Here is a 22,950-nt window from a genome sequence, read left to right as displayed (position 1 = left end):
CTTTTTTTTTCTGATTTTAGGCACGTGAGTACATGAACAAAAAAGTACATGTACACAGATGAATTTAGAAAATGAGAATGTGCTATAAATATTATTTTATCTTCTGCTTATGTAAATTAATTGTATTTGACAAGCATTGTAAAATTTCTGTTGACAAATAGAAGCTCAAAACTATGTGTATTAATTCCCCCTATCCTTTACATTTTTTAAAGAAAATGCCTATTTTGGCTTTAGGCTATAGATTCTAGATCATTGAGTCCAGAACCTTGAGTTATTTTATGGTTATGCACATATGCGTCTTTAATAAAGAGCATGCACTATATAATGCCTTCAGTCTAAGGGAAAACTTTTTAGACTATTTCCACAGTCACTATAAAGTGCTACAATCAGTTGTCAAATTAGCATTTTCTAATTTTAGAAAACACTTTTAAGTTTTAATCTAGTGTATGTTAGTGGTGGAAAATTTAGAAAACACAAAAAAATATAAAGGAGAAAATAAAAATTTCATGTAATCCCACCATCTAGAGTTGACCACTACTAAACTTCTCCCAGTGAATTTCCTTCCAGATTTTTTTCTGTGCATATTCTGCCTTTGTTTCCTTACCTATCGAAGTTAGAATTGAGATACTATCTGTGGAGTACTTACTATATGTCAGGCAGTCTGTATGCTCTTTATATTTTATAACTTATTTATTATTGCCAATAGCTTTGATTAAATACATATAATTATTATTTCTGTTGTATATATAAGGAAATTATGACTTTTCTTATATAGTCACAGCAAGTAAGTGGCAAAGCCTGGCTATAAATCTAGCTTATCTGACTTTAGAGCCTATACTTAAATAATACATTATGTTATATCACATCATTCAAAACTTTTGTACAACAGACTTTAAGAGTATATCATTCTATTGTATTATACATGGAAAGCATTTGCATATTGTTGTACTAGCGTGTTGTTTCAAGGTGTTGATCAGGTTATCATTTTTAGATAAAAATCATGGTGAATATCTCAGATTATTTCTTTGAAATTACTTCCTTAGAGTGGAATTTTTTTTTACCTTTTTAAAAAAAAACGTTTATTCATTTTTGAGAGAGAGAGAGAGAGACATGACGCAAGCAGGAGAGGAGCAGAGAGAGAAAGAGAGAGACACAGAATCTGAAGCAGGCTCCAGGCTCTGAGCTGTCAGCACAGAGCCCGACATGGGGCTCGAATTCACAAACCGTGAGATCATGACCCGAGCCGAAGTTGGATACTCAACCGACTAAGCCACCCAGGTGCCCCAAGGTGCATTACGTTTTAAATGCTTTAGAAGCGTGTTGCTAAGCTGCCCTTCAGAAAGGTAGTTCACTTTGTACACCCTTAGCAGTGTTGAGAGTAGTCTACTGCACTGAATCAAGACTGAATATCGTTTTATAAATTGATAAGTGAGATATTATTTTGAAATTTTAATTTCTTGGTTTTGAGAATCTTAAGATGTTTACTGGACACATGTCTTTTTTTTTCCTATAAATTATTTTCCATTTGCTTTTCCTCTGTTACATTTTTTATAATCGTGCTATCATCTGTTCTTTCAGTGCTAATCTTAACAAATATGGCAGGTAGTGCATACCAATTCCTTCACTTATTAACTCTCTCCACTGTGCTCTCCAATTTTATAATAAAAATGATCAGGTCCAATAAACAGAATTAAAGAACAACTCTAAACTTAAACACACTAAAATTCTGTGTTTAGTTTATACCCTTAATTTTCTGTCCAGTTTATTGCTTTAAAAATTATTTACCTGGTTTTTGAGACATCCAGTAACCCTTTCTTAGACGTCATCTCCTTAAAATTTTCAGTGTCATACATGATCACTTATTTCTAATGAGATCTATGCCCCCTTCCTTGGTTTTGTGTGGGTTTTTGTTGTTGTTGTTGATGATGTGTGTGTGTGTGTGTGTATGTGTGTGTGTGTGAGAGAGAGGAGAGAGAGAGAGAGAGAGAGAGAAACAGAGAGGGTTAGACAGACAGCTGTATAGATCTTTTCCCATTTATGTTTCATCCTGTATTATAATTCTCCCAAATTAGCTTCTTGACCTCATTTTTGTATTCAGTGGGTGAACTGATTTTTTTCCCTTGACTCTATAGAAATTACTCTCAAATTCATACCATAATCTTGGTGGATGTAGAACCTATTCATTATATCACTTGTATCTTATTTTCATCTCAAACAACATAAATTGAATTCCTCTTTTCCTTTTTTTTCTTCCTTTCCCTTGATAGGAACAATCCGTTTTTTCTGTATTGACCCTGTTTTTTATTACTTTAGATATAAAACTTTCTAGTCATCCTTTATTCTTTTATTTTACCTGTATAATATCTTATTATATTGTTTATTTCTTTCTGTGGAATGTTCCTGAAATTCTTCTATTGTGTTCATTCTTTGTGTCACATCTCTGGGCCAGGACTTTATCTTATTATGCCATAGTTTCTATGGGGCTTCGTTGAGCTGGTCCTTCCATTTATCCTTACCTTGTTCCAAGATTATTCTTTCCACAATTATCACTTTGTGTAGCCGTTGTGAACAATAATGTGTGGTTGCTCTCTATTTTTTGCCAATCAGAGCCCAAGGTCTTGTTGACATTGAATACCAATGTTATTTAAGTGCATATTCAATTCTCTACTTCAGTCAGGAAGATTACATTATTGTCTGCACTGATATCCTTCCCCAACCTTCTTGCACATCTTAGTCAAAATAATAATTACTAAAACTACAATGTATTAAGGCCATATAATACATCAATTACTCTGCTAATCCTTTCACATACATTTTTGCTCACCATTACAATCAGTATGGTAGTTATCATGGACCTTCTTCGTCTAAACTAAGGATGCATTCTTTCAGGAATTCATAGTTGAAGAAACCTAAGGTTTCATAGAAAATGGGATTAAGTAAACTGTGGGCTGAGGTAAATGAATGAAAGCACCCAAATAAACCTTTGTTAAAATAAAGCAATCAAAATGTATTATAAAGAGACTGTCAATTACACATTTTAAAGTTTTGCTATAAAAAAATAAAATTTTACTGTAATAGGCACAGGACAATTCATTTTTAACATTTTGCATTGTTAAATTTAACATTTTGCATGCTATATACTTTTAAATAGGATGCCTTCTTCTATCACCCATCCAGCATTAGGAAAATGCTTGTACCTTTTTTTTTTTTTTTTTACCCTGTTGGTGGTGATTTGCATTTAAATGGTGATATGCATTTAATATCCCACCACCCAGTCTATCACTCTTTTTTCCGAGTATTCATTGCTTTTCCAGTTTTGCAGATTGGGGATTGTTTGCCATGAGGGCATGTAGCTCCAGTCTTCAGTCTCCTTCATTCATTCTTCATTTCCACTGTGCTTGCAGGATGGGTGGGTGCGTCTGGATTGACTTCACCTCAGGTTTCTTTTCTCCATCCGGCACTACTTTGTAGAAACTTTTACTCCCAGGCTGCCATCTGCTCTCTAGGTCTTTTCTTTTTCTATCTTTCAGTAGTTCCTTTTCCTATTTCTCTACATCCCACAAATTAAAAAAAATATATACTCCTAAAACAACATACAGAGGGGGAAACAGCATTGGGGATTTTTAGATTATCAGTAAGTGAAAGCTTTAGAGAAATTTTGATCTGAGCACCTCTGAGACCCAGATTCTTTTCTGACTTCCACACTTCCTTTATGCTCTTCACCCTTCCCCAAGTCATATTTTTCTCAACACTTCATTACCTTTTACTTCAGGATTAAACCTAAGTGTCCCGTTCATCACTGAAATCATTTAACGGTCACTGGCTGAGCCCAGCTGAATTCTTGGCCTCTGTACACTTGGATGTAATGATCTATAGTGCATCCATTTATGTTTGTTGGTCATCATATCATGTGTATTGAGTGTGTATCTCTAGATTCATGGTTAAACCGTTCAGAGCAGGGACCACATGCAACATGCAAGTGCTAGACTTTTGATAAGCACTCAAGCCCGTGTATGAAGGGATTGATTCCACTTCTAGGATTCAGTCCTTTTTGGTCGAATTTCCTTATGACTTTAGTTTTTAATCTTTGTTCTGTTATTTTTCCCAAAGGTAATTTCCAGTAATCTCTAGTTTTTGTGAGAGTCCCATCTCCATTTCTTTTTGTTTATTTTGATACCATTGTATATGGTGGGTGACTTTCTTGGTTTATTTGCAAAAACACCACGACTCCATTGTGAACCCATCTATTCCCAGTTTTTATCTTTGCTCTGGTTCCGCTTAACCCTTACCTCACAAAGTCAATAGCCTTCTTCATATCAGTCTATTTTATTTATGCCTTTCTTAACATGCTTACTGTACTATTTTGTGTAGTTTAGTACACTCTATGTCTCCAGTCCCTGCAGCATACACACATACCCCTGTACTGGCATAAATGTGTGTGTGTGTGTGTGTGTGTGTGTGTGTATGTGTGTGTGTGTGAATGTGATATTCTCAAACAGGAACCATACTTCAATCAGATTTCTATCCATTAACTCTCACTGTTCTTAGAATACAGTCAAGATTGACCCACTCTTGCTAAATTATACTGACTGAATGATCAATCAAATCAATGAAGCAAGCATATTATTTTCTCTACTTATATTTTTCTAGCACTTGTGCTCTCTTCCTTCTGATTAGACTACTTAGAAATGTCCTTTTAATTGTATTTGTTTCATTCCATTTTATCTAAATTATTCTGTACAAGGATGTCTTTTCAGAAATTTCTTTGACCTTGCATGTACTTCCTTTATTCTTGTCCATTAAGATAATCATCACCCTAATTTTCTTTCACCTGTGATTACTCATCTATTGACGATCTAAAAACCTATATTTTGCTTTTTCTTTTATTCTCTCTCCCAGTAGATGCCAGTCCTGAACATATTAGCTTTAAACGATAACCTGTTTTAAAAATTTGCAGTCTTCTATTTAATACTCCTTTCACTCATCCTGAAGCTTTTGTCTTTTCTTAAAATATACTTCTTTTCAAATGCTCTTGCCTAATTAAAGTCACGTTATCATCTTTCCATTTCATAAAAATATAACAATCATTTTCCTTTTGAGAATCTGAGCTTATTAGCTTGCTTGCTTGCTTGCTTGCTTGCTTGCTTGCTTTTTTTTTTCCTGGAAGGCCACCTGTGTTCACCTTTCAGATTCTGTGATTCAACTTTAATTTGGTTTTCCAAAATACAAAGTATACTTTAAATATTTGAATTAGCAATAATTGCACCTCAGATAAACTTCATTGGCTACAATATTGCCACTGTGCAAAGCTACTTTAACTATTTGAAAAAAAAAAAAAAAAGAATTTTCTTCTTGCCTTTGTCTTCCATAGATCCTGATAAATCTCTTGAACTGCCATGAAAGGTTCTTGGAGAGGTGCCATACATGTATAGCTATAGTCATTGGTCACTCAAAACACTAAGAAACTGTTGTTGTCAAAGCACGTATTGAGCTATTGCTTCCATAGCATTACACTTTATTTTATGTAAAGGGTAAGAAGAAATAAAGTTATAGCCTTAGCCATTAAAGGAGTTTAGAATCAACTTGTAAGACAAAGTCCCCACCTCCAACACGTCCCTACATAAGAGAACTTTTATTATAAAACAACACAAGGCAATGTTAAATTATATTACAAAAATTATGAATACACATGCACAAAGATAGAAAGTTAAAAAAATGATACTTAGATTAAGTAACATCTAATCAAGAAGGATGTTTTCTAGAAAAATATTTAAATAACAATGGCCAAGAGAAGATATTGTCCTAAAAAAGGGAATGGTGGGCACCTGGTTGGCTCAGTCGGTTAAGCGTCTGACTTCGGCTCAAGTCATGACCTCACAGTCATGAGTTCAAGCCCCATGTTGGACTCTGTGCTGACAGCTCAGAACCCAGAACCTGCTTCAGATTCTGTGTCTCCCTCTCTTTGTGCCTTTCCCCTGCTAGCACTCTCTCTTTCTCTCTCTCTCAAAAATAAATAAACATTAAAAAGGTGAAAAGAAAAAGGAATGATATAAACAGAACAATGGAAAGGGATGCAGTAAGCACAACATTTGCCTCTTTTTTTTTTTTTTATGTTTTTTATTTATTTCTGAGATAGAGACAGTGTGAATAGGGGAGGATCAGAGAGAGAGGGAGACATAGAATCTGAAGCATTGCCTCTTTTGAGTCTTATCAACAGCGGTGTATAAAAAATGTTATCCTAATAATGGACATTTAACTTTTGTCCCATCCAGAGGATAAAACTACATGTAACAGGAGTTCTTTCTTTTCCTTTATTCTCCAAAAATGGTTTAATAAGATTAGCAATACATAATTATTGCTCCAGGCTCAAATGTAAGACCCAAGAAGTTTGCAATTTATCTGCTCAGGGTGACCTTATACATCAAGAAATATTAAACAATTATCTGTTAACATGTAACATTAGGTGAAGGTATAAAGCATATGGTGTAGGAAAGGTTCAAAGGATAGAAAAGACCACTAGGCTCGAGTAAGCAGATTAATGCTCAAAGAGAAGTTAATATTTGAGCTGGGCCTTTAGAAGAAAGTTTTTGAGAGGGCAGAGAAGGGATATATGGCAAATGTGTAAAAGATACAACGGCAGGAATGTGTACCGTCTTCTCAGGGTACGGCTTGTCTTACAGTTATTGTTTACGTAAGGATGCTGTTGGATAAACATGAAAATGTAGTTGAGTTGATACTAGTTGTTGGTAATATGATACTAAGGTTAGGTAAATAAATGGAGATGTAGCACTTTGTATAACAGTATTCACAAGTATTGTTAAGTAAATATGTCACAAGTTCTCATATTTATCTGTAGATTCAAAGAAATCTCAATTAAAATCCCAGCAGGAGTTTTGTTTTGTTTTGTTTTTTTAAGAAATGGATTAGCTGTTTCCAAAATGCATAGGAAAGGCAAGGGACCTAGAATAAAAGTTCTGAAAAAGAATAAAGTGAGAGACTGACCCTACCTGATTTTGTAAGATTGATTATACAGCCTCAGTATCCAAGACCATGTAATATTGGTATAAAGTAGAAATACTTAATATTTAATAAATACATTAAAATAGTAATATATGGAATAGAATAGAAAGTAAGGAATAGATGGAAACATCTAGGGGCACCTAGGTGGCTCAGTTCATTGAGCATCTGACTCTTGATTTCAGCTCAGGTCACAACCTCACGGTTCATGAGTTTGAGCCCTACATCGGGCTTTGTGCTGACTGTGCAGAGCCTGCTTGGGATTCTCTCTCTTCCTCTATCTCTGTCGCTTTCCTGTTATGTCTCTGTCTCTTTCTCTTTCTCTCTCTTTCCCAAGTTAAATAAAATTTTAAAAAATTAGAAAAAAGGATTGAGACATATAGGGTCAGTTGACTTTCAACATAAGTGCCATGATAACTCGATGCTAAAATGTACAATATTTTTCATCAAATAGCAGTACAAGAATTAGATATCCATATGGAGGAAAAACACTCAGCCACAAATGTTACCATACCATCATTAATTAAGTTGATTAATTAATTAAAGTTAATCATAGGTCTAGACCTAAGAGTTTTAAACAATGAAACTGAAAAGAATGCATAGGTGAAAATCTTTGTGTGGTCACATTAAACAGGTCACAAAGCATGGTCCATCAAAGAAACAACTGACACATTGAATTTCATTGAAGTCACAAGTTTGGTACTTTGAGAGGCACAATTTTGCAATGAAAAGAGAAAGCATAGACAAGGAGAATATATTTGCAAAACATGTATACAAGGACTTGTATCCAGAATGTGAAGAGCATTTACAACTCAGTAACAACAACTCAATTTTTAAAATATGGACAAAAGATTTTTTGATAGCCATGTCACAGAGAAGGATATATGAATGGCCGATAGCATATGAAAATATGTACAAAATCGTTAGTCACTGATCAGTGCAAATTAAAACTGCATTGAGATGCCACTGCACACCTCTAGAATGGCTAAAAAACACTGACAGTGTAAAATGTTGGCAAGGATGTTGAGAAATGGAACACTCATACATGACTGGTGGGAATGTAAAATTGTACTGCCACTTAGGGCAATAGTTTGGCAGTTTTTTTTAATGTTAAGCAGATACCTAACCTTTCAAGTCAGCAAACTCTTTGGTATTTTCCAAGAGAAATGAAAGCATATATTTACGTAAAAATGTGTGTGAATGGCAACTTTAGTCACAATAGACAAAATCAGGAAACAGCTCAAATGTCTACCCTGTGCTTTACTAAATGGCTTCTGAACAAGAATTTTGGAGGAGGTGCAACTCCAGAAATCTGTCATTTTCCAGGTTCCTCCATTTTATTCTGTTGCAGTCAGGAAGCTTGGGAGCTGGAACTCTAGACGATCCTGTCCAGTATGGTAGGACCACTACTAGCTGATGTTGTACTTTTGTGCAAATTTGAAAAATGCATACCTTTCACAAAAGTATGCCGCCTTGTGGGTTCATGGCTTGACAGCCAGAATAAAGGCTGAATTTCAGTTCTTCTAACTCTCTCAGGTGGGAGCCCTCGTTCAGTTTTATACCTCGTTCAGTACCATACGTAACAGAAAATATGAAACAAATAACACAAAGCCATGACTCACAACCTCATTATGAGTAAAGTTAATCTGGCGGAGTATTGAAGGTAGGTGAGTCTGGAGTTGGCTAAAGGACTTTATTGTTTTTGTTTTTCGATTTTTGTTTTTTCCTTCTCCAAGACTGTAATGTTAACCACCACAGTGCTTCCTTAGCCCTAGGGGAGCAGTAGAAAAAGGCTATACTGAAGGATGGTTAAGATGATTAAGAAGCTCCAAGCAAACCCAATGTTCTCCCATTTTTGTGCAAGGAAGAGAAGGAAAGATGGGAAGATGGTTGTGGATGCATCCATCTTTCCACTTAAGGGGGGTAGAGAATAAGCTATAGAGAACTAAATAGGGGCATGATTTTCTAAAGTCCTGAGAAGAATGATTAGCAGAAGGAGAAAGTGATCCTGGTCCTGCTTTATGGGAGAAAAGAGTTACGGACTCAACCACATGGATCTAACGGGAAAAAGGGAGATACATGCTGCGCACTAGAATTTTTAATTCACTGTAATACTATTAATTAATATTTAATGAACCCACCCTTTAGCACAATAGCCAGCCAAATGTGAGCACTGTTCCTGTTTTTTATGTGTACGGTTATCCAGTCTTGTGCATGGTGAAATGGGGAAGGGGTAGAGGCAGATGGGGGACAGAGTGATAAAAATTTAAATGTCAAGAAAGGATACTGTGGGATAAAAATGTCCGAATTAGCTTAAGACCCAATGTTGAAGAAACTTGATAGCTTCACTAAGTGATTTAGAAATATATTGTTTTTGAAATGATGAAGCTGGCTAGTAGTGCTTTGGATAAAGCTGTTCTTTAAGATTAATTTATGCCGTTTGTATTGAGATGTAATTCACATATCATCACTTATGTAATTATAGAATTCAGTCATTTCCAGAATATTCAAGATGTTAGTGTAACTATTACTTCCAACTAATTGTAGCACATTTTGACCGCTCCAGCAAGAAGCCCTTTATCCATTAACGATCACTTTCCTTTTCTTCCAGCTCTGTCCCTTACCCCCACTTTAGGCACTGATCTACTTTCTGTCTGTAGATATTGGACTTTTCTGGACATTCCATATAAATGGAATCCTACAACATGTAGTTTTGTGACTGGCCTTTTTTCACTAGTGTAGTGTTCTCAAGGTTCATCCATGCTGTATTATGTGTCACATTCAATTCCTTTCTATTTCCAAATAATATTCTATTGAACGGATATACCACATTTTGTTTACTCTGACATCAGTTGATGGATATTTGGGCTGCTTCTGCTTTTTGGCCATCATGAATAAGACTGCTTTGAACATTCATGTATAGATTTTTTTGTGGACCTGTTTCCATTTTTCTTGGGTATGTACCTAGGAGAGAAATTTCTGGGTCATGTGGTAACTCTGTGGAGTTACCTGTGGTTTAACCTGTGGAGGAAGTGCTGGATGGTTTTCCAAAGTAGCTGCACCGTGTTATATTGCCTCTGATAACGGATGAGGGTTTCCACACATCCTCATGAGCTCTTGTTGTTATCTGTATTGTGGTTCTAACCATCTCTGAGTGGGGGCGTGAAGAGGTATCTTATTTTGGTTTTGATTTGCATTTCCATGATGGCGGTTGATGTTGAGCCTCTTTTCCATGTGTTTATTGGCCATTTGGGTGTCTTCTTTAGAGAAATGCCTCTTCAGATCCTTTGCCCACTTTTTTTCTTTCTCTTAAGGTATAATTGATATATAACATTATATTAGTTTCAGGTGTATAATATAATGATTTGTATACACATTGTGAAGTGAACACCATAGTAAGTCTAGTTAACATCCATCACTATACATAGTTGCAAATTCTTTTCTTTTTTCCTTGTGGAGAAGACTTTTAAGATATACTCACATAACATCTTTCGAATATACAATACAGTATTATTAACTATAGCCCCCATGCTGTAGGTTACATCCCCATGACTTATTTGCTTTGTAGCTGGAAGTTTGTACCTTTTGACCCCTTCATCCATGCCATCCACCCCCACCCCTCACACCCCTACCTTCTGGCAACCACCAATCTGTTCTCTGCATATGTGAGCTTTGGTTTTGGTTTGTTTGTTGGTTTTGGTTTTTAGATTCTACATGTAAGTGTGATCATATGATATTTGTCTTTTCCTGACGTAGTTTTAAATTGGGTTGTTTGTCTTTTTGTTATTGACTTGACTATAGATACAAGCCCCATATCAGATATGTGATATATCAATGTTTTCTCCCAGTCTGAGTTATTGCAAATTAAAACAATAATGAGATATCATTACATGAATGGCCCAAATCCAAAACACTAACAACATCAAATGCTGGTGAGGATGTGACATAAAAAGAGCTCTCATTCATAATTTTGTGCTGTTATCATTTCAAGCTTTTTACAAATTGCAAATGACTTCTTAACTGTCTTCCTGATTTTAATATTCATTCTCTTCTCATTCTTTCCCCTAATGGAGGAATATAATTGCAGTTTTCAAATATACGAAGGGATATGACAATAGGAATTGATTCACTCCATGGAACTCTAATAGTAAAAGAACTATACTGTTTTCTTCTAAATTATATTATGAATAAATCCTTCAAAACTGAATGCATTTCATGAAAAATTCAGCTTATTCTATAGCTTCTTTCTGGCGTCAGATGATAGAACCCTAAGCAAATAAAAATCACTTCTTCAAACCTTCTTCAACTTGCTATACACACTCAAGGTTTGGTCTTCATTATGCTTTCTCATATTCTAGAACAGGCTGATACTATAGGGCTATAACCTACTGTCCTTTCTTTCAAACAGACATTCCTCCCATTACTTCACCTACAAAATTATATTTTTTCTATCACCGTTGCTGCTTGCATAGCTTCAATTATCCATACTACATTTGATTTACAGTTTACTTAACCAGCTTCTAGTCCACCACCTTTGCAGGCAGATAGGAACTTGATAATAATAGCCTGCTTACATACATAAGCAATGCCAGACTAGCAGCCATCATTTTCTGCAGCCACACACACTATTTTTGCACCTTCTTGAAGTGCAAAGATAAACATTCATTAATATGATGCAAAGCGATAGTAAGTTTATAGCATTTTATTTTTTTAAGTGTATTTATTACAGAGAGAGGACCAGAGAGAGAGAGAGGGAGAGAGAGAATCCTAAGCAGGCTCCATGCTGTCAACACAGAGCCCCACGTGGGGTTCAGGGTCATGAACCATGAGATCATGACCTGAGCTGAAAAGGGGAGTCAGACACTTAACCGACTGAGCCACCCAGGTGCCCGGAAACCCTGTTTTAAGCTGATACTTTATAAAACATAATTACTATTGACATAAAAGTTTATCAGAATTATGATTCAGTTTTGTTAAACATAATTTTTTATGTTTTTGAGACTTTATGTAAGGATACTATACATGGTGCATGGTGTATCCATATGAATATTAGGAGCTTCAGATTAACTAGCCTCTTTATTTGGAAAATACAAACCCATACCCTTACGAGATCATGGAGAAAACATAGATATGTATTTAAACCAAAATTATTAAATTAGTCTTATTTATATAAAGATTCACCTTTATTACGCGAAGTAGGTTCCCTATAAAAATATTTCTGAACTTCTAGAAGAATCTCTAAGAAGGATTTTTTTTTCTTAAATGTCTAGCACACTTGAAGTTTTCGTTAGATGCTAGAATAGAAGATTTATAAAAGTGCTTACTATTCTATATGAACCAGATTATCATTCCTTTCACTTCCAAGACTTTATAATTTAATTTATTAATACCCTTCTATGTTAGGAACTTATTGCACACACACACACAGTGAGAGATTACAGCTTTTCTCAATTACAGCAACACAAGAGAATTGGTAGCTTCAGTTCTGCAACCTCAGAAACAGGTTTAAGGAATCAAGGAAGCATAAAAACTCACCAGTCAGGATTTCAAAAGGCTATTCCTTTCTAGTTTTTATGGAATTTTATATGAAATAGTTTAAGCCCACAAATAGTCCAAAAAGAAATTAAAGGAGAGCAACTCAAAGTCTTTATCGTCTCACACGAGAGTAATAGATCCCCAGAATCCCAATAGCTGTCTCAAAAGGTCTGTTTATAAAATTACACTCCTACTCGTTACTGCTACCAGTGGGGAATTATTTATTCTTGTTGCTGTCTAGTGCAAAGTAGATCCAGAACCAAAATGGCCAAAACCAGAAAAAAATCCAAAAGTCCCAAGTTAGAAAAAATCCATGCTAACAAACATAGCGCACTATTGGTGCTTTAGAACCACTCTGGAGACCAAGCAAGTGCGTGCCTGGGCTTGCCCAGCCCATGAAGTGCATGTCTGTGGTGACAGTTGAATTGGCTTTGTCAACCCACACTGGCATCTTGGAGGAACCTCCAAAGCTAGTATAGGTTAATATTGAGAGAGTTAAGAAATGACTTTCGTATGTATAAAATAAACATGTATTAGACTTTACTTAACTCACTCATTAATGAGAGAACCAGTGAGATGGTTAGTGTGATTCAAAGGACATTTTAGAAGTACATAGTTCAAGGCAAGTTAATAAAGTAATATTAGAACATTAGTAAAGTAACATTGCTACGTTAGACATAAAACTAGTTAACATTCTACAGAGAAACCGTGGCCTATGGGATTATCTTTTTAACAGAAGAAAAGTATCTGAATTTATTCAGGACAAAAATCTACAAATTAACATGCAACTTTAAGTATATCCAGGATGTAAATAATGGATCAATTAAAATACATTCCCCCCCCAAATTATCATTGGTTGGAACTGTTAAATAATGCACCTACATCACATAGAAAAGATAGGTTGCTCTCCTTTTTACTCTTATTTTCAAGCTTTAAATAACTTAACACATGGCAGCAACATATGATACACCCAACACTTGCCCAGAGTAATTATAGTAGACAAGTTTTATTGATGGGAAGAGTCAATATGATAAAGATGTTAGTTTTCCCCTAAGTAATCTAAAAATCAGTATGATTTTATTAAAGCTTCAACAAGTGTTTTTATAGAACTTGGCAAGTAAGTCTAAAACTAATTATGAAGAGAAAAAGCTCAAGAATAGCTCAGAAAAATTTGAGGACAATGAATAAGTAGATAGAATTGTCCTATGCAGTGTCAAAACTAATTACGAAGTGATGGAGGATGCGGAGACAGACAGACAGACAAGTAGAAACTAATAGAAAACCCAAAACATGCTGATACACATTTGAAACCCTGACAGACATAGCACTACAGTCAATGGAGAAAAAGGGAGCTCTTACTAAATGTTGTTAAGCCAGTTGTTTATAACACTTGGAAAAAATAAAAATAGGTTGCTAACACATATTATAATAAAAAATAATTTCCAGGGGCCCTGGGTGGCTCCATTGGGTAAGTGTCTGACTTTGGATTTTAGCTCAGGTCATGATCTCACAGTTTGTGGGTCAAGCTTCACACTGATAAGACAGAGCCTGCTTAGGACTCTCTCTCTCTCCCTCCCTCTGTCCTTCCCATGCTCTCTTTCTCTCTCTCTCCCTCAAAAATAAATTTTAAAAAACCTTAAAAAATACCTGGGTAGATAACTAAATGCAGAAAAGCAAAATGTTGAACCTTTTATAAGAAAGTATAGAATGTTTTTATAACTTTGAGGCAGAAGGGGATTCCTGAAACAAGATACAGAAATACCTGATACAAAGCTGAAATTACAAATGTGATTATAGTTTCAAAAACTGTTTTCCTCAAAATCATCATTTTTTTCAAAGAAACGTGAAAGGACAAGCTGCAGATTGGGCCAAAGGTATTTGCAACAGATTTCACTGAGAAAGTGTTAGTACATAGGGTGTATAAGGACATTTGCAATAAATCAGTAAGGAACAAGATGCTCAACCCAAAAACATCAACAAAAATAGGTAAAAAAAAAAAACATGATCCAACACTTTGCAGAAGTGGACACATGACTCAAAGATATAAAAGAAAAAAAAAATTCAACCACACTAGTAGTCAAGGAAATGGAATTAAAATCACAATGTGATTTTACACTTAAATGATCATCGATAGTAAAAAAAATTTTTTTTAATGTTTATTTATTTTTGAGAGAGAGACAGAGACAGAGTGAGAGTGAGGGAGTGGCAGAGGGACTGAGATACACAGAATCCGAAGCAGGCTCCAGGCTCTGAGCTGTCAGCACAGAGCCCGACGCGTGGCTTGAACTCACGAACTGCGAGATCATGACCTGAGCCGGTCAGATGCTCAACCGACTGAGCCACACAAGCGTCCCAAGATCACCAATATTTACAAGGTTCCAAATACACCAAGTATTGGTGAGAGTGTGGAAAGTCAGAACCTTTCATACGTGTTATTGAGAATATGAATTGGCATAGCATTTTGAACTAAAATTTGTCAGTTTATTTAAGTTGAAAAAGCGTATGTTCCTTGATTCAGGAGCTCTATTTCTAGCTATATATCATGGAGAAATCCAACACATGTGCATAAGGTGACAAGTATTCATAATGGCTAAAATGGAAAACAATACAACTGTCCATCTGCAAAATAGTGGGTGAATATATTGCGGTATATTCATAAAAGGAAAAACTACATGGTTGTTAAAATGAACTAGTAGAGAGGCGCCTGGTTCGTTCAGTCAGTTAAGTGTCTGACTCTCGATTTCAGCTCAGGTCGTGATATCACAGTTTCATGAGTTTGAGCCCCGGGTCAGGCTTTGTGCACTGACTTCATGGAGTATACTTGGGATTCTCTCTCTTCCTCTCTCTCCTCTCTCTCTTTCTCTCTCTCTCTCAAAATACAAAAGAAATTAAGAAAAATGTTAAATGAACTAATAAAGTGGTTTTATAACCACGGATAAATCTCATATATAACACTGGGTGAAGCATATTGTGCATATTATGTATACGTGCTATTTCTACTTCAAAACATCAATAGGGAGACTAAGCATCAAATTAGTATGATGGTTACCTCTACAGAAGTGATGAATGGACTAGAATTAGAGGCACATAGTAAAGAGGTTTCAGCTTTTCCGTAATACATTTCTTTAGGAAAAAATGACTCAAGTATTGCACAGTGCTGAGATTTGATAAAGTTGGGTGTGTGGTACATGGGTGTTTATTAGCTGACTTTCTCTGCACTTCTCCATGATTGAGATACTTGAAAATACTTCAGAAAATAAAAAAAGATATACTTCACTTTGAGGAATAAAAAAAATGGTGTATATATAACACATGTATATAAATTTGAAAGCATTATACACTAAGTTAAACACTAATCCTGTATGTTCCTCCTAAACATCAATAAATATATGCATGTATATACATCTATATAAATACATGCATGTATATACAGTTATGAGAACTAGATATTTCAAGCATACAACTTGAATAGGAAGGTTTCCCTGCAATTCCTTGAGGAGGAAAGATGGAAGGCCGGAGTAGGTATGACGATGCCCACAGTGTGTTTCAGCTGGATATGTTACGTTTTTATGCAATTTATTAAGGACCAAAAAAATGATGTAAGTATGTTATACATTACTAGTTATGAATTCTTTGTGATAAGATTATGAGTATTGAGTAAACTGAATCTATCCATGTAGTATTGCTTCTGGTTTTTTCAAAACATTTTTTTAAAACCTTAAGTATTTGACTAAGATTTGGAACCTGTATATAAAAAAAAAATTGGGGATCAATAAGAGTATCTTAAATATCAAGTATTTTGTCAACTCATGTATTGAAAATGGTAATATACTATCAGAAAAGTTAATTGTGGGTGATTTTTCCCCTCTTCCCAAAGAATACAAGTCAATGACCAGATTGTGGAAGTGGATGGAATCAGCTTGGTGGGTGTCACACAGAATTTTGCTGCAACGGTTCTCAGAAACACCAAGGGCAATGTCAGGTAAATATGTGGTTTCAGATATGTATACTTTCATTACTTAATATTTTGTTAAATTTCAGTCTTCTAGAATTGTACCTATAGATGTATAGAATTACAATGAGAATTTTCTCTAAATACTTAAAACTTACCTTTAGCTTTTAATGTTTCCTCTTATTGTAATTTGTTTATGCAAATATAATTTAAAACCAAAAATTATGGTACTTTAGAAAGACGTGAAGATAGGAAGTATACAGTGTGAATCAATATGGTTAATTACTGAGCTACGTTAGTGTTCGTAACTAGATAGAATTTCTACTTACATCCTCAGCAAATATGAATTTAGACTTTAAATCCTTTTTGTAAAACCAGTTATGCAGTAAACTGAAATTGAAATGATTATACATATATCTAGAGGTACATGGTTCTTAAGAAAAACTGGCTGAATTATGTAAGGTTAATAAACGCATTAAAAATATTCTTCATAGACTTTATAGCACTAATCTTTGGTGAACTGTAACTTTGCCAATTTAATAGGACAGAGGGTACATTCTTTTGGACCTTGAAATTTGTATCCAGTCCTGAGGTTTTGAAAATTGTAGCTTGGAAAACAAATAAGATACTGGTCCTGAGCCAGCTAAGGTCAGCGTAAGAAATCCATTTTATTTGGACATAGGGCATTTATGTATATATATATATATATATATATATATATATATATATATGTACATATTTTTTAAAGTTTATTTATTTTGAGAGAGAAAGAGAGTGAGCAAGCGAGCCAAGGAGGGGCAGAGAGAGAGAGGGAGAGAGAATCCCAAGCAGGCTCTGCGCTGTTAGCACAGAGCCCAGCATGGGGCTCGAACCCATGAACTGTGAGATCATGACCTGAGCTAAAACCAAGAGTTGGACCCCATAGGGTATTTGTTTTTAAATGTAGTGTTTCTTATAAGTACTTTTCCATCAATCCTATGAAGGAACATATAAGAGACATTTCTTAGTATGGGTAAGTATCCAAATGTTTTAGTGTTATCAGCAGATAGAACTGCCAGATATTTTGAAAATACCAGTGAGTTAATATTGCTCTAAAGAGGGAAACATGAGGATTTTATTGCAACAGTCTTTAGGTTGCACAAACACGGGTTTAAGCTTTAGAATATAGACTGTTTTATTTGGAAAATATCCTTTAATTCTGAAGGAAGTGTTTAAGAAACACATCAGTGACTTTTATGGGTGCTGTGTTGATGCTCCAAGAATACCCATGGTCCTGAGAAAAGGATGCGAAACACTTGGAAAGAGCATAGATGAAAAACTGACGCTCCCTCAGGACATGTGATTGTCTTTCTGCAGATAGTTGTCTGTTCCTGAGACAGCACTTTCCTATGTCAGTATAGAACTTGGTTTGAAAGCTGCCCCAGTTAGGCTTTGAAGTAAATTTTAAAGTGAGTGAGATATACATTAAACTTAGAAGACTATTTTCCTTTTTTCCTTTTTTTTTTATAAGAACATTTTTCAGTTGCAAAGAAGCTCATAGTCATATGAAATCCTAGCCATCCCTGTCCTTCAAGCCTTGTCCAAATTGCAGATGACTTCTTAACTCTCCCGTGATTGCAGTCTTCCCTTCTTCAATCTGTCCCTCTCATCCTTCCTCTTCGTGGAAGAAAATAATAGCAGTTTTCAAATCTAGGAAGGTCTATCTAACATGGAAAAAGGAATCGACTCATTCTGTTTAACTCTGGCACTGGAAGATGTAACACCTGTGGGTTGAAATAATAATTCTGCATCCATTATGTGCCTCCCTTCTTCAGAAACCTTCAATGGCCGTCCAATCTGTACAGAATATCTAAGCTCTTTATCTAGATATTAAAATCTTTCCTTACCCAGTCTTGCCACGTACCTCTCTCTCTATTCATGCTTTGGTACAGTCGGGCTGGTGTCGTCATATTCCTTGAAATGTGCCTTGTGAGTTATTGTTTTATTATAGTAACTTTCTCTCTGCCATTTTTTTCTGTTTAAAACGCTGTCTTCTGTTTAGAACCTACTTACATGAAGAACATATTTCAGCTCCTTTGCCCTCAAGAAGTCCTCCTTGATCTCTGTTTTGCCTAGTGATCTCTTTCTGGCAACACTCATCATTCATACTCCTTTTTTGACTTTGAGGTGACAGCACATTCTACTTTCATATTTTGAAGGCACACATTTTATTTCCTCATTCACTTTGCACAAATCTTGATACTGAAATGGGACCTTTGGCTCTCTTTGTTTCCCCAAATTATTTAACTCAGAGCCTTAGTTAATTGAATATAAAGAAAAAGTCTTTTCTCAGTTTGAATTTATTAAAGATAATATTTGAATTTTCTGAATATGTTTTAGATGGTAATTATTCATCAAGTATTAATACAAAAATAGGGTCCAAAAACTAGATCTGTATTTTCATGAGCTTTTTAAAACTGAGAATTTCAAATATGTATGGTTTTGTATTTCTTAAGAATTGATGATGTTGCTATCTTATTTAGTGGTTACTAAAATTTATCTTCAATAAAAGGTATCTACAAAATTAGTCAATTTAGCTTGAGTTTTTCCTAACTACTAGACACAGATCTGGGAGGAATATGTGAAAGCCGTGGGTCCTAAGATCCAAGTAGAAGAAAGATGGGAAGCCAGAGGTGATGAGAAAACAAAACTGAGATTTGAATGCTGATTATTTCTTAAGTATTGGAGGTCAAGATTTTTACTTATTTCCTTGAGATGTGTATGAAATTGGTGTCAGCATTTGGATATGACTCAGAACCACGCAGTGAAGTTCTGTGACTTCATCCACACTTAGAGAGAGAATCATTTTCTATCTGACCTCAGTCTACTTTATTCTATTAAAGTAAAAATTACAATACCTGAGTTTATGAACTAATACTACTAACAAAGACCCCATTAATATGACATTATCAACTCTCTAGAGAAATTTACAAGTAGAGTTGAAAAACGTATATTAGCCTTGAGAGTTATAACATTGCAAACTTTTAAGGATAATAGATGTTTTTCAACTCTACATCATTTATATGAGTTAAAGCAAGTTAAAGCATATATTAGGCCATGGTTAACAAGTGGTTCCAGTAAATGATTATTATTTCCTTCATTTTACTGATATCACCTAAAACCAAACACTCACTGTAAGTATTGTGTTGATATCATGTAAGTATGTAATTGATTAGGAAAGGGGGACCCACAGGATTCAAATAGTTTATACTCAGAAGGGATGTAATGCAGGAATAGCAGGAGAAAGATGGATGTTAACTAGGTGGGCATGGAGGACTCAGACTCATCCTTCTACTGGGCCTCACAGGACTTGCTGGTCTCTAGATTCTAAACCACCACAGACATGTGCATGAATCATCTTGGTATTAAGAAGTGCAAAGTCTACGTATGCTAGTGATTTCTCACTGATCATCGACAACCCCTAGATTCTACCAAATCCAGGTAGATGTTATAAATCCGATTATTATTACCAAACAGTTTTGACAAGCTAGTCTGTCTTGCCTTGAAACTATTCATGGACCCATATTTGCAAAGCATAATTTGTCCCTGGATAGTACATTTCCCAGCTCTGACCAAGGTTCGTACCATGCTCTAAGCGGTTCTGAAGATCAGTACTTCATCAATTCAGGTGGTCTCATGCTGTATAATACATATTACATAACACATTTACTGCTCTCCTTTTGACTTTAGAGTCCTACTATTTAGTATGTTTCTATTTTATGTTTCTTCTTTTAAATTTTTTTAAATTTGAGCATATTTATTATATATTTCAATTTTACCTGTTGAAAACTTAAAAAGAAAATGTTGTAAGTTATTTAAAAACCTATCATCTTTTTGGTGGTTGATAGAATGTAACTTGCCAAATGTAGAATAGTTAAAAAGTTAGAATAAAGTTCTATTCTTATTATCAGATCCTGCATTATGTGAAAAATAATTTAAATAGTAGATATTCAGATCATTTGAATCAGCAAGTTTATCCACTTATTTGCAATTCATTTTTATATCTGAACTTACTAAATGATGCTTTTCTTGGAGATCCTTAAAAGAGCCTTATGTCTGTTGGTCCATGTAAAGTTATAGGAAAAATACTTCTAAATTTGATATTATAAAGTCATTAGAAAAAATAATAATGAGTTTGAAAGACATAAAATACTGGTTGTATACTCATGGAAAAAAAGTAGGAATCTATAGATATTAGGAGACTAATTCAAAGTTATACAAACTACCTTCCATTTATTTTTGGATACTTTTTATATTTGGGGATATATATACATATATATATTTGGATATTTGGATAGTTTTGATATTTTGATATTTTTGACATGTATGTATGTAGATGCATGTTGTACATGAGTGTGTGTGTTGTTATTTTGGATATGAATGTTGTTTTGCCACAGATGTCCCAAATGTGAACACTTGACTCAATCTCTTTATGTTACATCCCTGTGGACAAGAAGAAAAATGTATTTGAATTATTGGAATTATTATTGAAAGCTAGAGGATAGGTAAAACCATGCAGCTAATTCTGTTACAAACTCTAAGTATTATTGAATGTATTCAATGATATTTCTCTATGTACTTAGAATGATTGTCTTTCTCTAATAACTGCCTTTTTTCACATGAAGGCAAACTTCATGGATTCAGATTCTGGCTTAACTACTTAGATATGAGTTTATGAAAGTGTTTAAATCTCCCTGTGCTGTAGTTTCTTCAGCTATAAAATGGGTATCATGATACTACCAACCCCATATTGGTGATGCATATTCAATGAGTTAATACATGTAATGAATGCCTACAAAAACTTGAGATTCAGCAAAACATTAGTGATTATTATTTTCTTCTGAAACTCTGATCCCTTCTTAGATGTTCATGTAGATTGCTGGAAAACTGAGAGTCAATTTTATAGCCGTTTCTAACAAAGAAAGGCACAGGGCCTTACGGTCTGCAGAGACCATTGTTACCAGTTTCTCTTTAATTCTTTGGAAGTACCAATATAAATAGTTTCTTCATTTCTTAATATTTCAGTTTTAGATGAAAATGTAATAATTGCTTGGTATAAAACTTTCACCTATCAGGGTTTTTTTTTTTTTTTTTTTCAGTTAAAAACTTTTGCAAGAGTTTATAACATTTGCTTTCTAATGCATAGCTACAATTGGCGTGGGTTGTTTTTCTATGAGTTCGTTCAAAAAATTAAAAATACACCGTATTTATAATGTTATGTTTATGAAAATATTTTTCAGTTTAGAATCAAGTAGTACGAATGACTTGATAGAAAATGAAATGTAATTTTATGTCATTCAATCTGTGTCACTGTAAGGGAGGCTTTCCAACACATAAAGGTCTTAATGGAACCTGACTTAATTTATTTCTAGCCTTCTTGTTTTCCTCTGGGTCATACATAGCTGCCAGCATGCTTGACTCTCTGAAAATGGATTACTTTGCCCTCAAATATGGTAGGTATAGTATTTGCGGTTCAAAAATCTTTTCCTTCGATATTATGAAGACATTTTCCTTTGTCTTTTAATGTCTACAATTGGTAAAGAGAAATTTGATATTAATCTGACTTGTGGTCCTTTATGGTTTTCTGTTTTGGGTTTTCCCCCCCTCTTAATTTGATTTTTGAAATTTTTATCAGGCTATAACTAGATCTGTGTTTGTTTGTTTGTTTTGTGTAATTCCGCTTGGAACTCAATCTGAACACTTGGATTTGAGTAATTTTCTATTATTATTTTATTATTTTCTTTCTATATTTTTCATCGCCTTGGTCTTCTCTTCTCAGACCAGTATTAAATGGGATTAGATACCTTGGCCGTATCATCTAGCATCTTCTTTCTCTCCTCTCCATCTGTTTACATTTTTGTTAATATACTCTAAAAGTTTTCTCAGTTTTCTCTTCCATAATTACCAATTTATTTGTAAGCCATGGCCTTTTTTAGCTGTTCTGGCCCATTCTCTGTTTCCTTTTTCTACTTAAAGTTTGTCCTCTCTTACCCAGCCTTGAGAATTATTCACCTTCCTACTTGAGATCTTCATGTGGCTTTCAAGTTTAATTAAATTTCAGGTGGCACATAAAATGTAATCTGTTCAAATTTTGAACCATTCTCTGTCTCCTCCAAGAAAAATAATATGATCTTTACTTGGCTGATTCCATCTTACTAGGTCTCAGTTCAAAAATCACTTTTTCAGTAAGTGTATTCTTCTTGTATTTTACTATTTATGTTGCCCAAGTCACTTTCTATCACATTAGCATGTTTTCCACATAGCATTCATCAAATGATCCTCTGATGATCCTCTTTTCCTAGTATTGCCTTTCTTATTTGGTCCTGCACCACATTATCTTCTGACTAGCCTTGATGAGTAGAGTATGAAGTGATGTCTGGCTTCTGAGGGTATGCCATAAAAGGCAT

The 22,950-nt window shown here is 34.7% G+C and overlaps 1 protein-coding gene and 1 pseudogene across 9 annotated transcripts in view; one reads left to right on the top strand and one right to left on the bottom strand.

The window, feature by feature from the left end:
- The window catches only part of PPP1R9A (protein phosphatase 1 regulatory subunit 9A), a 321,771-nt gene that overhangs the window by 177,921 nt on the left and 120,900 nt on the right, over positions 1–22,950 (top strand). For all 9 annotated transcript variants that reach the window (XM_039236230.1, XM_039236233.1, XM_039236235.1 and 6 more), the window contains exon 5: positions 16,430–16,534. In XM_039236230.1, the coding sequence (XP_039092161.1) occupies positions 16,430–16,534 (105 nt within the window). The remainder of the gene's footprint in view (positions 1–16,429; positions 16,535–22,950) is intronic.
- On the bottom strand, positions 5,186–5,311 carry LOC120234441 (annotated as a pseudogene).

Source organism: Hyaena hyaena, unplaced genomic scaffold, assembly GCF_003009895.1.
Source record: "Hyaena hyaena isolate Hyena2069 unplaced genomic scaffold, ASM300989v1 scaffold_109, whole genome shotgun sequence".
Taxonomy (NCBI): Eukaryota; Metazoa; Chordata; class Mammalia; order Carnivora; family Hyaenidae; genus Hyaena; species Hyaena hyaena.
The sequence above is the reverse complement of the archived record's forward strand: the minus strand, read 5'-3'. Positions and strand labels throughout refer to the sequence as shown.